Source organism: Strongylocentrotus purpuratus, unplaced genomic scaffold, assembly GCF_000002235.5.
Source record: "Strongylocentrotus purpuratus isolate Spur 01 unplaced genomic scaffold, Spur_5.0 spur5_scaffold_18, whole genome shotgun sequence".
Taxonomy (NCBI): Eukaryota; Metazoa; Echinodermata; class Echinoidea; order Camarodonta; family Strongylocentrotidae; genus Strongylocentrotus; species Strongylocentrotus purpuratus.
This window is the reverse complement of record NW_022145603.1, coordinates 6,966,970-6,982,637: the sequence shown is the minus strand read 5'-3', so window position 1 is coordinate 6,982,637 and position 15,668 is coordinate 6,966,970. Positions and strand designations below refer to the sequence as shown.

General features: G+C 35.7%; 1 protein-coding gene across 1 annotated transcript in view; it reads left to right on the top strand.

The window, feature by feature from the left end:
- The window catches only part of LOC100891475 (fibrillin-2), a 65,597-nt gene that overhangs the window by 10,775 nt on the left and 39,154 nt on the right, over positions 1 to 15,668 (top strand). Inside the window, exons 7-20 of the mRNA XM_030989112.1 lie at positions 300 to 422; positions 2,526 to 2,731; positions 3,369 to 3,453; positions 4,004 to 4,207; positions 4,438 to 4,551; positions 4,963 to 5,211; positions 5,526 to 5,714; positions 9,172 to 9,359; positions 10,521 to 10,701; positions 11,325 to 11,450; positions 12,277 to 12,408; positions 13,156 to 13,275; positions 13,955 to 14,203; positions 15,447 to 15,572. Of these exons, the coding sequence (XP_030844972.1) occupies positions 300 to 422; positions 2,526 to 2,731; positions 3,369 to 3,453; positions 4,004 to 4,207; positions 4,438 to 4,551; positions 4,963 to 5,211; positions 5,526 to 5,714; positions 9,172 to 9,359; positions 10,521 to 10,701; positions 11,325 to 11,450; positions 12,277 to 12,408; positions 13,156 to 13,275; positions 13,955 to 14,203; positions 15,447 to 15,572 (2,292 nt within the window). The remainder of the gene's footprint in view (positions 1 to 299; positions 423 to 2,525; positions 2,732 to 3,368; positions 3,454 to 4,003; positions 4,208 to 4,437; positions 4,552 to 4,962; positions 5,212 to 5,525; positions 5,715 to 9,171; positions 9,360 to 10,520; positions 10,702 to 11,324; positions 11,451 to 12,276; positions 12,409 to 13,155; positions 13,276 to 13,954; positions 14,204 to 15,446; positions 15,573 to 15,668) is intronic.

Genomic DNA, 15,668 nt, shown 5'->3' with positions numbered 1-15,668 from the left:
AGGTTCAGCCTTAGAATTAAGAGTGGGTATCTGAACAAGCAATTAAAGACGATTCTATACGAGCAACTCAATTGCTCTACATCCTACAATATAAACAAAATAGCTTTTTATGCAGGTGCGTCGATCTTGATTAAGGTTGTGTCAATCTCTATTTTATAAAGTAATATTTGAAACCCATATTTTGAATATATATTATCAACACAAGGATTTACTGACATGCAGAACACATTTTTGATGATTGGTACACTGTAAAGGACTGCTTAATAATAAGTTATCCTGAAATCCGTTCAATGTTTTAGGTGAGGACGTTGTACCTAGACAAATGTGCTGTGAAAGGGCTATTCTGAGTGAGGGATATTGTGATCTTTATGAGGAGCGTCGCCCACAGGCAAGCTGTGAGGGATACAACCCTCCCAATAGTGGTGAGTTTTTTGTCTATTAAGACATCAATTACCCCATATAGCAGATCATTGTTTCTGTTTAGAAATTTTTGAAAAATATATTCTGATTCAGATTGCTTTTTGTAAATCAAGTATAGGAATTACGTACACATTAAACATGAGCAGAAATAGAAAATGCACAGCAAATTTTGAGTCAATTTCTAATGCAGTATAATACACTGTATTGCTCATAGATAAAGAGACAACTTAATTGTACATGGTCATTACAGTGTTGAGATTTTGATGGATACAACGAAAAAGCTAGCCTTTTAATAAAGACCGCATTTGGTAAATATCTCCCTTTTTTACTGGTCTTCATGAATTGGTTTCACTGTATAATTTTGTCTTTTAGTGGAGTATCCTTGTCATGCTGCCAGCTAGGGGCAAAACAGAAGTACTTTCCATCCAATTTTCAAAATTTCCCAAAACTTTGCATTACATTTAATATTAGTGGAGTCTGCTTAGTGTCATTAGTGTCCCTTTATAAAGGGACACTAAGTGTCATGCAGCCATAGCGCCATCTAGGGGCAAAACAATACCGCAACAATACTCGATAGAAATTAGAGGGTCTAGACTATATAACCCTGAATAAACCCATCAACCTAAAATTACTGGAATGATCATGTATCTCTCATCTTGGTCTTATTGTGTATGGAAGGCTACACTTTGATGGCGACGAGAAAGTCCTGAATGCGTTCACGTCATGCAGTTTTTGTGAGTTTTTATGTACTTTCCTGTGAAATCTGTGAGTAAGCCTGGCCCCACGCATTGATAACGGTGTCATGTTAGTCTGTCTCACTGTTTTGATAATTTAATGTTCATCATCATGGCGAGTATATCCTCCCACCTTTCGACCTACATGGGGAGAGTTCCTCCCTAGGTCTGCAATGGGAAAGCTGGGTGAGATTTGAAGGGGCAATTGGCAATGCCAATGGTAGCTTAAACAACGCTAGTAAAGACTGCTATGTATGACTCTGAGGAGGCGTAAGGCTTCTACATAGTAGAGTAAAGGAGGGGGTTTTCGGCCACTTAAGAAAAAAAATCCTATTTTTTGGACTCTTTACTTCCTATTTATTATCATTTCTTGTTCAAATCATGAAGCAAATACTATTATTATTTAAACAAAAAAAGAATCCCAGGAAAAAAAATCATGAATTACCATGACAATATTCAATTCCATTTTCGATGTTTCGGAGGTAGTTTTCGGCTTAGCGAGGCAATTTTCGGTCGCATGTACAAAGTCAAAAGGAAGCAAGCGGGCACGCCGTGCATTCCCCCGCTGATCTATAGCACTAGCGGCCGGAGCAGGTATCCCACGCCGGAGCTCGCCGTGCTGAAAACTACCTATGCGGTGATCAGAAATTGGAATCTGAATTACATGTAGTGTGTGCGCTGCGGTATCCAGCTGCATTGATTTAATACATGCCATGAGATACTTTTGAGCTTGCGACTGACACAAAATCGGGCTCAAAATCAGAAAAATACTTGAAATACATCTTGGCATCTTGGCATATTTTACACACCTATAAAGTTTGGGGATGCTGCCCCTAGTGTTCCGTCTTCTAACTGGCACATTTCTTGACGGATTTCTTTCAAATGTTGTATGGAGGTGTGTCTTGGTACAATCTACACATCTCTAGTGTTTGGTGATGCTGCCACCTGTGTTCCGTCTGTTATAGGGTCAAAGGTTATATTTTTGTGGCTGTCTTTTGTTCGCTCTAACTGCCACATTTCTTGACAGATTTCTTTCAAGTTTTCTACAGAGATGCATTAGTCTAATCTATACACATATTGTTTTGGTGATGCTGCTCCTAGTCTTGACAATAGTCTGAGCCACTAGTGGCAATCTCTACATCATTCTTTTGTTTCAGGGAGGGGAGAGGGGATCTTTGTCCCTCCTTCGATCATAAGGATGACACAAAATCGCTGCCACTGCCGGGGGATACATTCGCATTGCGCGGCAATACAGATTGCGATATTTCTAGTTATTATTATTATTATTCATATTACTATCGTTTTTACTTTTTGTTACCATTATTATTAATATTATTACAATTTTATTTCTCATCATTATTATCATTCTAGCTCAGGGAGCTGGTGACCCACACTTTTTAACCTTTGATGGGAGGATGTACAGCTTCAATGGGTTTGGCGAGTACATTATGATGCAATACAACAATAATGACCCATTTGTTCTCCAGACTCGTACCGGCGTAGCATTCAGGAATGGTGAACCTGTCAACACAGGGACCGTCTTTACAGGTTTTGCTGCGACACAAGGCATTACAAATGTGAGAATATTTTCTTCAGAAGTGTTCCTCTTAATCACTATATATGATAATAATAAAATTAATGATTATTAATAATAATACTTATGATAATCATAATAATAAATATAATAATAATAATAATAGTAATAATAATGGTTATAATGATTATTATATTAAATATTAATTATAATATTTAATAATGTCCCTTAAATGCGCCATCTGTCTAGTTTCTTTTCCTAAACGCATTGTAAAACATATTAAAGAAAGGAAAATTCAAGATTAAAAATTGTGTCCAAATTCTACACATTTAGGTACTGTATGCTTTCAAGAAAAGGACTGTCTTCAGGTTAGATTTTTAAAAGCAGTTACATAGTTCTTTACAATGATTGTGGTATTGTTGGGTTCTAGGACAATGACCTCCTGGACAATCACCCCCAGCCAGTTACGAACGGGACAATACACCCCCAAAGACAATTACCCCCTGGTAAATAACCCCTTCCCCAGAAAATTACCCCCTGAGAACAACCACCCTAGAGGACAAAAATTCCCCGGAAAATCCCCCCCCCCCTCCCCCCAAGGAAATTACTCCCCGAAAAATAAATGAATGATAATGAAGATGAAGATGATTGATTACATGAATTTTGGTATTTCTTTATAGGTATCATTTACTTTAAATGATGATAGAACAGAGCTGCTACTCTCGGTCAACCAGACGTCAGTCGATATAACATCTCTTGAAGCAGGTACTGCTGGTACATGTGATAGGACTGTTTATTACTAATGTATTTCGATATATTATGCATGTTTCTCTTTTTAGTTGTCAAGAGCAATTGTTTTTAAAAAGCATGCATAGAATTAGTAAACAGGCCTTTCACGGTACTATTGATTCGATTTAATTTCATCTATTGGATTCTGCATTTTTTTTTCTTTCTTTTTTACCAATATGGCTTGATACAATATTTCAAGTGTACATAATTTTATACAGATAATATATGAAATTAAACAAATATATTGAATGCATAATATCTGTTTTGATAGGAGGAGCCTTTCTCAAGTTTTAAAATGATATACATGCAGGGGGATTACATGCACTGTGGCCCGTACGACATGCACTGTATGATATTTATCCAATTTATTTCATCCCAAATGAACATTTCTTACTTTGACCGTTTACGACCGATTCTTTTGTGTACCAGTAACATTATCAGAAGTCATATCAAGAGACTATTCACTTGTGGATGAAATTGCTCTATAACAAATTCTTTCACGAGATCAATGTATTTCTTCATGCAGATGGCTACGATTCCGCTGATCCAACTTTCAACTTATACAGTGATGATGAGGCGGCAGAAAGTGAAACTGCTATCATCGTAACCTTCAAACTACCAGACATACCTAGCTCCGGACTTCGTGTGGTTTTCAGAACCGGGATATTACTAGGAAATAGTTTTGTTCCTCGAGAATACGCTACTGGAGGGATTGGAAATGGTCTATTCGGTTAGTAGTGTAATAATAATAAAAATGATAATAATAAAAATTACAAAAATTACATTATTAAAAATGATGAGGATAACAAGTATCATTATTATAAATTACTACATTTATTGTAACTATCATTATTATTATTATTATTATTATTATTATTAATAATGATAGTACTATCATTATTATATCATTAGTTTTGTCATCATTAATGTTATTATTTTAATTATTATCATTTTGTTTAGGCCTCATGAATGGTGATAAGAATGATGATTTCCAATACCGGGACGGAACCATCATCATGGATACAGCTGAGAAAAACCTGACAGAGAGAGAAATCTTTGATTTTGGACAAAGTTGTAAGTTACTTTCCTTCTTTTTAATGTTATCTGTGTGAATGGGTTTTGCTTGTTTCAACATTCTTCCAAAACCCAACAATATTTCCCAAATTCCTGTACTTGTTTCAGCATGTCTTACATATCACCATATGTTGTGTACTAAATTTGTGAACAATTTATTACTCTTTTTAATGATACAGATAATTCACAACATATATTCAATCTCACAAATGAAATTACAACAAAAAAATGAAATACATTTTCTTTGAGTACTTTGAATTTGTGTTACTCATTCAGATACTACTGTTTGATGCTTTAATTTTTAAAGATCTAGTACAAAATGTGCAATTTTCTCAAAAAGGTCTATTGAGTTGTCTTTATATACAGATTTCACTTTACCATTTATTTTGTATTTATTTCTTTTCTCTGAAGGGATGATCTCACCGAGTGAATCTCTTTTCGATTATGGTGATCGGGATTGGAGTCATTATAACGATCCTGACTACGTCCCTCCCTTCCTCTCAGAGCTGATTGCGGCAGACCCGGATTTGGCAGCAGAAGCTAAAGCGTTTTGCGGGGATAGTGAAGCATGCCTCTTTGATTCCCTAGCAGTTGATCCATCAGTTGGTTTAGATACATTGTCTTCTAATAATGCTTTTGAAATACAGCTATCGGATTTAAGTAAGTTACAGCTCGTAGTAATTTTCTTCCTCAAAAAACAAAATGAATACTTAGAAATAACAAATTTTTAAACACCCCCTCCTACCGTTAACGAAACATCATGCAAAATACACTGGTACAGTTTAAATATGTTTATGTAAAAAATGCGCTATGTATCACATCAAAACACACTTTAGAAATGAAATGATATTCTTCTTATTATTATCATTATTTTCATTAATATTTATTTTACTTTTATTGTTATCATTATTATTATTTTGATTATTATTAATATTATTAATGTTGTTATTATTTTGATTTCATTTAATTTATAGATAACTTCCCACCAAACATCACATCTGTCATTGAGACCAGTTTGACAGATGCACTGTCAGAGAGCGGTATACTGCGTGTAACTGTTGACCAAACAGTCACCTTACAAATAACAGCTTCAGATCCAAATGACGGAGATGTTGTCCAGTATTCATTGCAGGGTGTTCAGCCTGGCGCAACCATAGACCAAAGTATGTTGCAGTTTATTGTCGATTTTTAGTGACGTTTAATATTCATCTTTTAATCTAGTATGCTCTGATGACAATTACAAATCGGACATGAGCAGTAAAGCTTTGACGATAATGAAAAAGAATGATTTCATTGAAAAAATTGTTGAAGTCTCCAAATTGGTAGGAAGGAATTCCTTGAATGCTGTGAGCACAAAATATCGGGAGCCTAGAGGTAGCTAGAATCTTGGGTAATTTGTGAGCACATTAACCCCTATTAGGCCAGGGAGGGGGGCCATTATACCCCCCCCCCCCTCCACAAATGTTCACATTGTTCTGGAACCCCTGAGGATGACCAGCACTTAAATATTTAAATACATAAGTTAAAAAACAATGAAATGCATAATAAATTATCAAAGCAATAGATAACATAAGGAATAACCTGGCCTTTCCAAATTTTGTTGTATTATTATTCTAAATGGTCTAAAATATATTTAATGTATGTAATGAAAATTAATGTAAATATAATATGAAGAATTAATGATTTATTGTAAAAATGTGAATTGTATGACTTTATTTGCATAAATTACCATAATGCAGAATTTTTCAAAACCGTTTATTGGTTGCCTTTTTATCCACAGACTGCCAATGGGATTCTTACCCATGATCTGATGATGCACGTATTTCGCCTATATCTTTTCTTCTATTTCTTTTTCCAAAGAAATGGTTTATTTTGCTTTCTCTTTTTCACCATACAAAAAGGTCATCTGATGTTTTTTTCCTCCAGAATCCTTAACCCTAAAAGTGCTGGGGGGGGGGGGGGCTGATTTAGCCTGCCCCACTCCTCTACATTCACAATTACTATGTAATGCTTCAATATTTGATTGTGCCACTTCACGACTGTTTCCCTTAGAGTCTTGCGTGTCTTTATGGACACATTTTCAAAAATCGGACCTACCGTTACAAAGTCACATGACCTTTTGTCTTTGCATGTCAGCCCCCTAAATCCCTCATTTCCGCGATTAGGTATAAACATTGAAATATTATTTTTTCCTAAAAAGAGATAAACATTTGTTATTTGGTCTTGATATAATCTATACATGTACACTTTTGGGTGATGCTGTCCTCATTGTTCAGTCCTTTATAGGGTCAAATGTCTTTTATGCGCTCTAACTGCCACATGCATTTCTTGACAGATTTCTTTCATATTTTGTTCAAATTTTGTATGGAGGTGTCCTTTGTAAATTATACACATCTTCAGTGATAGGTGATGCTGTCTTTTGTGCGCTATAACTGCCACATTTCTTGACAGATATCTTTCAAATTTTCTATAGAGATGCATTATACTTTAATCTACCACATATATTGTTTTGTGATGCTGCTCCTAGCCGGCCTTGACGATAGTCCGAGCCACTATTATAACACTGAGTACTATACTAGTGGCAATCTCTACGTCATCCTTTTGTTTCATGCAGGGAGGGGAGAGGGGATCTTTGTCCCTTCTTGGAACATAAGGATGACACAAAAATTGCTGCCACTTCCAGAGGAATGATTCACATAGCGTGTCATACATTGTTGTTATTACATGTTTTTATTATTATATATTATTATTATTGCAATGACGACCTTCGTCATTGCCTTGTTTTCGTTCACGTTATTAATATTCTTACTTCTTCCTAGCGTCCGAAATCCTATTCGTTTTGCACGTAGTGCTTGTGGACCCTATCTAGATCCTTTACTCTTGCTCGATTCCTTTCAAACTTCGTAGGCGTAATCTCTGATATCCAATCTAGGTCACCTACTTTTTCGTTTTCTGAAATCACTCATGCGTAAACGTCCAGGCGCCATTTTGTCCGTTTCCGGTCCATTATAAGGCCTTTCTATCTTCCTGCCTATCTCCACTATCCTAGATCCTACAAACTTCTTACAAATCTCTCTAGATAGTCTAAGAGTTGTTCTTTAATCTGCGACGTATCACTTGACCTTCAAAATGCCATCTTCGTACTCAAAATTCACATCAGAAACCGACTCCGTCAAAAATCTCTAAAATTCTTGAAAAATGGACCCCTAAATAATCTAAAACTGCCATAACTTTCTCATATAAATTCCGTTTTGTATTTAAATCTCACAGTATCTTTATCTCATGATTGCACATAGCCATGCCAAATTTCACGCTCCAATGTCTATGCAAAACATAAATAGCGCCCTCTAAACTTCTGGGAATGGGATTTCTTTCTGTGGCCCTATCTCCATTTTGGCTTGGCAGACCCGTACCCTTTTTTGGATTTAGATACCTGAACATATGCCCTTTCCAGCCATATACAAAATTATATACCCTAACACTGACCGACTTTGCGAAAAATGCCCTCCAAATTCGCCATTTTCAAGAAAATTGAGAAATAACTTCAGATTGCTCTAAATTAGCGATCTTTATACCTACATCAATGAAACTTGGCAGACACATATATCCATATACGTGACAACTGTCTGCCAAGTTGAATAAAGTTTAATGCCCTCTTCGCAAAGTTATCGCCAAAAATGATGAATTTGCTGTGCATTACGTAATAGCGCGTTGAATACGTGCAGTACATTGCGCGCAGATGACGATGGTGTCAAACTGACCGCAATGAAGTGCCCTTTCGAATGATACCAAGTATGGTATATGTTCACACAGACAATTTTGAGTAAATCACATTTGAACAAGGGTACCTATACGAATTCCCCCGAGTTTCCACCCAATTATAACACATATCGGCTATAATGTCATTTTTTCAGACTACTTTTCGCCCCCTAAACGTCCTTTTCTTTCCTTGAAAATTTGCAGTGACATTCCGAGTTGCAATACGCAGGGCACCTCGTGGCCGGATTTTTGAAATTGGTCAAGGGGGCCATTTAAGACGCCATTTTGTCCTATAAATCTCTTTTACATCACGTGTTTCGATAGGATCATCATAGACAAAAAAAAGAGTGGTTCACAATAACAACCATGAAATTCTCTTTCCAATGATACCAAATACGGCCCATAAAGAGACATAAAGAGAGAGAGAAAAAACAATTTAACTCCCGTCATAATACAGATCCTGTACGTTTTCCACCCATGCATTACACGCATTGTCTATGGGGCAAATCGGGTTCACGCTTAGTGACCCCCAGAACGATCTTTGTTGCAATGACCAACATGCACCAAATCCCATTGGTTTTTGCACGCAGTGCTTGTGAGCCCTTTCTATGTTCTTTCCCCTATCCCAATTTCTTTCAAACTTCGTAGGTGTAGTCAATACCATCCCATCAAGGTCACTGTTGAGGCCTTTCTTTCGCCCCACCTATCTCAAGTAACACAGAAGCTACAGACTTCGTACAAATTGCTCTGGATAGTCCAAGAAAAGCTCTTTCGTTTGACATGTAGAAACATGGCGTCATTGCACGCACATCGTTGAGATACGATTGCATTTCTAGTCATTATATTCTTTGACTGTTGCAGATACTGGATTGTTCACGTGGACTCCTCCAAGCTTAGATGTTTCTATGATTGAGATCGTAGCAACCGATGATTTTGGAGCGAGTACATTACTAGCTTACAAGGTCAGAGTGTGTCAGTGTTCTAATGATGGAGTATGCAACTTTGACAACTTAGCAGCAAATCAGGATCTCAACAACAATGGCTTTACCGTGAGTAGAAATATTGAATTACTGGACAAATATTAACAAAAGCATATAAACAATCATTCACTGTTAGTAGCAGCAAACTTAGATCTTGAAAATATGAATGTATTTTTTGGCATTTCGAAATAATTTTAAAAATCACACAAATAGGTCTATACATATTTTCTTTTTAACGCAGCTTGTGATTTCTATTGGTGTACCAATACAGATGTTTCTTCTGTATGATCTAAACAACTTTGTCAATGTTTTCTCAAGCAAGTAATTTGCATAATCGCTTTGCCCTATTTGCCCTATTTTTACAGCAACACTTTCATTTCACAAAAATAAATTACTGAAGAATTCCATATCTCCTTGCATAACACAGTCACGGAGACTCACAAATAATCACCTCACTGCTCTTTTTAGAAATCATGTTCAAATTAGGTAACATCCATTGTAATGTTTTGCACATTTATCAAAAGGTGGCACAAAAGCAATTGAAATTACCTTGAGTTTATTTCCAGATTCCTTTGTGACTGTGTTTTTCCAAAATACAGATTATGGTGTTGTACAAATCGTAAGTGGAAAATAGCTAGAAGTACTGTCAGAATGTTCTTAGCACTTCTATTCATACATGATATTTCAATTTTGTTATTCTTGCTTTTGTTTGATTTGTATAAAACGTTTCTTAACTAATTAGCCATCCATTGCTTGTTTTATAATTTGTTTTCATAAGATAAAGATCATCTACTTTTTTATGGCTTTGATATGTACTGTTTATATATATGTTTGTTATCCATTTTAAATTATAGTAAATATGATATTACACTCAGTAAAAACAAGAAAGTGGACACTATTACCATTATTGTTAAGATTCTAAAATAAGTATTTAATATTAACCTAGCTTTCATTAATTAAAATAAACATAAAATTAAACCTCTTTAAAATTATATACATTTATAATTATACCAGTCATGCATGAGTGAGCAAAAACAATTAACAATAAATGAGTCGCTGAATGAAAATGTAAAAAAAAATGGGCATCTGGTCATTCAAATTGTTATCAGTTAGGATCTTAGGTGAAAAGGGAGGGTATCTTGACTGTGCTTGCCAAACCATGCAAAGTTCAAATATTTATTTTCTTGTTAATAAAACATCAATGGATTGAATTTAATGACTGTGTTACAGGTTGTCACATGTACATGCGAGGTTGGCTGGTCAGGTGATCACTGTGGTGTAGACTTCGACTCTTGTCAACGTTCCCCTTGTTACGAAGGTGTTTTCTGCTCTGACTTGCCGCCACCTTCAGTTATGCCGATGTGTGGACCATGCCCACCGTCTCTTACAGGAGATGGATTAACTTGCTTTGGTATGCCTTTGTTTACCAAGTAACAATAATTTTTAAAATAAATATCATGATACCAATTAAGATAATAATAATAATTACAACAGTTGAAATGTAGTCATTTATAGTGAGCAACATTTTCACCCAGATGGTGCTCAAGCCTCTGAAAATAAAAAGATTGATGACAAAGATAACCTAAAGGTGCTTAAAATAAAACAAAACAACACATTCAGGAGAAAACACTTGTTAATAAAGTGTTTTTAGTATTCTCTTAAAGTCATCTATGATTTTCAACTACATCATGATACTATATCAAACTGTACTGATTATCATAGTGCGACATGTACATTTGTCGTTTTTTAATTCATAACCCAACTCCTTTCTGTGTGTAGTTTTCAGCAATTTGCCAGTACATTTCTTGTTGTTTTGATGATTCTAAAACATCACTGCATGCAATATTTATTATATATTACTTTATTGACTGTTCACCTTTGTTTCTAAACAGTTTCTTCCATAATGTACTTGTAACTGCATGACCAGAACTCAACTTCATCTTTCAGTATCGATTTTAGCCCCCAAATTGTCATGGAACGGACAGTTTATTGTGTGCTTTTAGATGACATTGTTTTATACCGATTTTTGTCTAGATGTTGATGAGTGTGCAAATGACACACTTAATGAATGTGATCAGAACTGTGATAACAGACTTAATGGATATGATTGCACGTGTAATGATGGCTTTACACTTGATATGGATCAAAGAAGGTGTAATGGTAAGTATCTTTTGATTATAATGATAATAATAGTAAGGTGGTCTTTAAGATATACAGCCTACCTGATAATGATAATAATAATGATAATAATAGTATCAATAATACATTATACTGATAAAAATAATGATGATAATGATAATAATAATAACAGTAATAATTTAGAGAATCCAATGACTATGGTAATAATAATTACAATGTAAGGTGCTTAGAAACATTTTAGTAAGCGTTTTACAAATGTGAATATTGTTATGTTTATGTCAATTTATGTTCACAGTTACATAATGCAATTCACTGAAACTTGTTTAACTTATAGGATATGCTATACATTAGACTGTCCCTTCATATAAAGCATAATTTCAACGCAATGAATCACCACATTATATTTTGTGACAGTACAAGTACAGTAATAACTATATTATTTATATATAGTCCTTGTAAATTTGATGTTTTTATGTTTTTTTCGTAACTCAAGAATGAAAGTTGGACTGATTGTACTAGGGCTATTGTTGAATATTTGTCGAAAATGCTTAATATGTCCCATTATCAAAAAATATATAAATCTTGACAAATTGCAAAATGTTGTAAGGATATGAACAATTTAATTTCTTTAATTATTATGACATGTATTCATTTAGTCCTGATTTTGAAGATCAAAATTTCTACAAAAGTTTCAAAGTAAGTGTTCACCTAAGATGAATAAATAAATGCTAAAACAAACAAACCTGAAAAATGCCGCGTTTCACAGCTTCACATCTGAAAGAGGTTTCAGTCACATGTCGGGTTAATATGAGTTGTATCGGAAATTGAAATATTTATTTATTTACAGATATCAACGAATGCATATTGGGTACACACGGTTGCCAAAACAACAGTCTTTGTAATAATACCATCGGTTCCTATCAGTGCTATTGTGAAGTCGGATTTTCTCCAATTACAAATGATAACGTCAATTGTGAAGGTCAGTAATGTCAACTATAATGATGATGATGATGATATGAATAGTGAAAAAGTAAGAGTAATGATAAGAATCATGATAATCATCATTACAATGGTTATGATAATTTTGGTTATAATAATAATCATAACAATCATAATAATAAACGTAATAATAATAATAATGATAAGAACAATAATGATTTTTAAAAGCACACCAATGATTAGGTTCACGTTCACCAAAAGGCAGAAAAGCTAGCACATGGTAGTACATGTAGCTGCACTACGTTATACAAATATTGAATGCTCCAGAGTTCAGTATAACACAATGTATGAAAAGACAAATTCCTGAGTGATGTTATGCATGCTGACGTTGAAATAGAATTGCACTTGGGAAATTCTGGCTTATAATATATATATTTTATATAGAACGATATGCATTCAATATGTGTTGCATACAAGTATAAGGGTATTTGAGATCTCATACCTTGGGGGGTTTGTTCAAGCCATCAAGCTTTCCATGTCAGATCTATGCGGCTAAGGCAGTACAAACAATTGGTATGCACATACTTAGATATATGCGGTATGACGTACATTTTATTATGCAAAAAGAGGCTGTATTTTGCATATTTGGTCACGTATAACAAATTGCCATGTGATTGCTTCTCAGCCAATAAGATGCTCTCTAACAAACACCCGATTTTGTAAAAAAATTAATTGTGATGATGATGATAATGATGATAATTAAGCTTATGATTGTCTTTATTCCCAGATATTGATGAATGCACGGTGGAGAGCCAATGCGATGCGGAAGCAACGTGTGGAAACAATGAAGGCTCTTTCATATGCACGTGCAATGAGGGTTACGTAGGAGATGGAACCACTTGTACAGGTACAGTACCGCCCATGATAAACTTCCACATTTGCGCGGGCAGAAGGCGGGTGGATATGTATTGACCACGCTCAGTATTGTTTGGTCGCGATTCACACACAAAGCCATTAATTCCTTGCACTGTTTGACAAGGTTGCCCCTATTGGTGAGCATGCTTGCACAAAACACTTAACTGTGGTCAGGTATATGCAATCTGTATGAATAGACTGTCTAAAGCCCACTGCATACTGTACAATCTTGCATCTGTGGAAAAGAGGAAGAGAAGAGGAATGGGGTTAGGATAATCTGGCATTGGTGGGAAAGATGAAGAGTAGGAGATGGGTGGTTGGATAATCTGGCATTGGTTGGAAAGATGAAGAGTAGGAGATGGGTGGTTGGATAATCTGGCATTGGTTGGAAAGATGAAGAGTAGGAGATGGGTGGTTGGATAATCTGGCATTGGTTGGAAAGATGAAGAGTAGGAGATGGGTGGTTGGATAATCTGGCATTGGTTGGAAAGAGGAAATGTAGAGGAACGGGGGTTGAAATTTAGTGCTCATTACACCCCCCCCCCCCCCCCCACTGAGCAAAATATCGGTAGACCGATTTTTCAAATTTTCTGGGGCAAAAATGAAAGACAAATTGTGCTCACCACTACCCTGACCTAGCTGTCACCTTCTATTTCTTTTCTCTATTCAAGATATGAATGAATGTCTGGACGAATCTCTAAATGACTGCGCCTCACAGTCGACTTGTGATAATTCACCTGGTAGTTTCTCATGTGCTTGTGATGGAGGCTGGGTCGGCAACGGTACCTACTGTGAGGATGCTAATGAGTGCTCCACTAACGACGATGATTGCAGTGATGATGCGACGTGTGAGAATAATCCTGGGAGCTACCTCTGCACCTGTAATGCAGGATATGTTGGAAATGGAATCGAATGCTTTGGTAAGTCAGGAAGGTCTTCACGGTTATAATATTAAACTATGTGCTCATTCAGATGTGACCTGCTAAGCCACCGCAGTCTTTTTACATCTAAATGAATGGCAACTGCGTTCAATAAATATTCTCATGAAAATGCCTCTGTGTAGAAAATTCATGGGAACAAAGTGGGTCATGTGTGAGTGTGTCAGGTGGGTCAAAAAGAAGCGGTACAGTAAATGGAAACACCCCCCCCCCCCCCAACAGACCATGGACCATCTACTGACTGTGTCATGCTGGCTGACACATGCACTGGGAGGGACCTGGCAGAGGCCAACTACATGGCTCGTACCTTTTATATTTTCAATTTTCAGTTGTAACTGTTGAAATACAATTATTCGGAACAAGCTAATGAAATGATTACATAACATTATAACAAAAATAGTCTATTTGGTCACAGGTGGGCGAGCTAGGTGGGTATAATGCAACAATGGTCCTACGTGTACTCCATATTTCTGTGTGTTATAAGGATTACAAACAGTGAAAGTCGGTATGCTTCCGTATGCACAAAATGTTTAGCACTTTACAGAGCGTTTGCGAATAAGCCTGTGCAAATGAAATCTCTGGTTACAAAATACCTCTTTTAAAGATGTTCAAGCTTGAGTATATAGAGGGCAGCACACAGAACCTGCCATAATCTCCTGAATGAAACTCAGTGTTTACATTGGCGCAGTTTGGGAGTACCGCACGTAATACCATAATAATCGTACATAATGCAGTCATATGAAGTCTGCATGAACATTTGCAGTGTACGTACAGTGCATACAAAGTGAAATATCATGTACACGTATGTTGCATGCTTGCTAAGCAAGATCTAGCAACGCCCGGACATTGACCATATTTTGAAAATATAATCTTAATGAGTTTCCATCAAATATCAAATAAAACTTGCAAGATTAAATTGTAAATAAACATGTTTACAGAACTATAATAATGTGCATTTTAAAATGTATTCAATTAATCACATATCAATAAATTTGATATTTTAAAGCTAAATTACAAACAGTTGTTCGAAATTACACAATCCCTTGTGTAAAAAATTTGCACGATGGCATAGGTATCGCACGTCTGTGTATTGTCCTCTATATACCCATGCTTGAGCAACTTTAAGCCTGAAGTGACTTTTTTTGCAATATCTTGTCATTCTACTTTTTGCGTAAAAATTTTACTCACAAAATAAATTGACATATGCTTTGATATTTCTATCTAGATATCGACGAGTGTGCCTCTGAAGATGATAACTGTACTATGTCAGCTCTGTGTGTCAACACAAACGGATTGTTTGAGTGTCAGTGTGCCGACGGCTACAGAAAAAGTCTACAGGGAGAATGTGAAGGTGAAGAAAATACTCTCTTACATCAATGATTCTCAAAATTACAGCCCATAACAACTTCTGTTTTGCCCAAAAGATATAATGATTATGCAATACAAT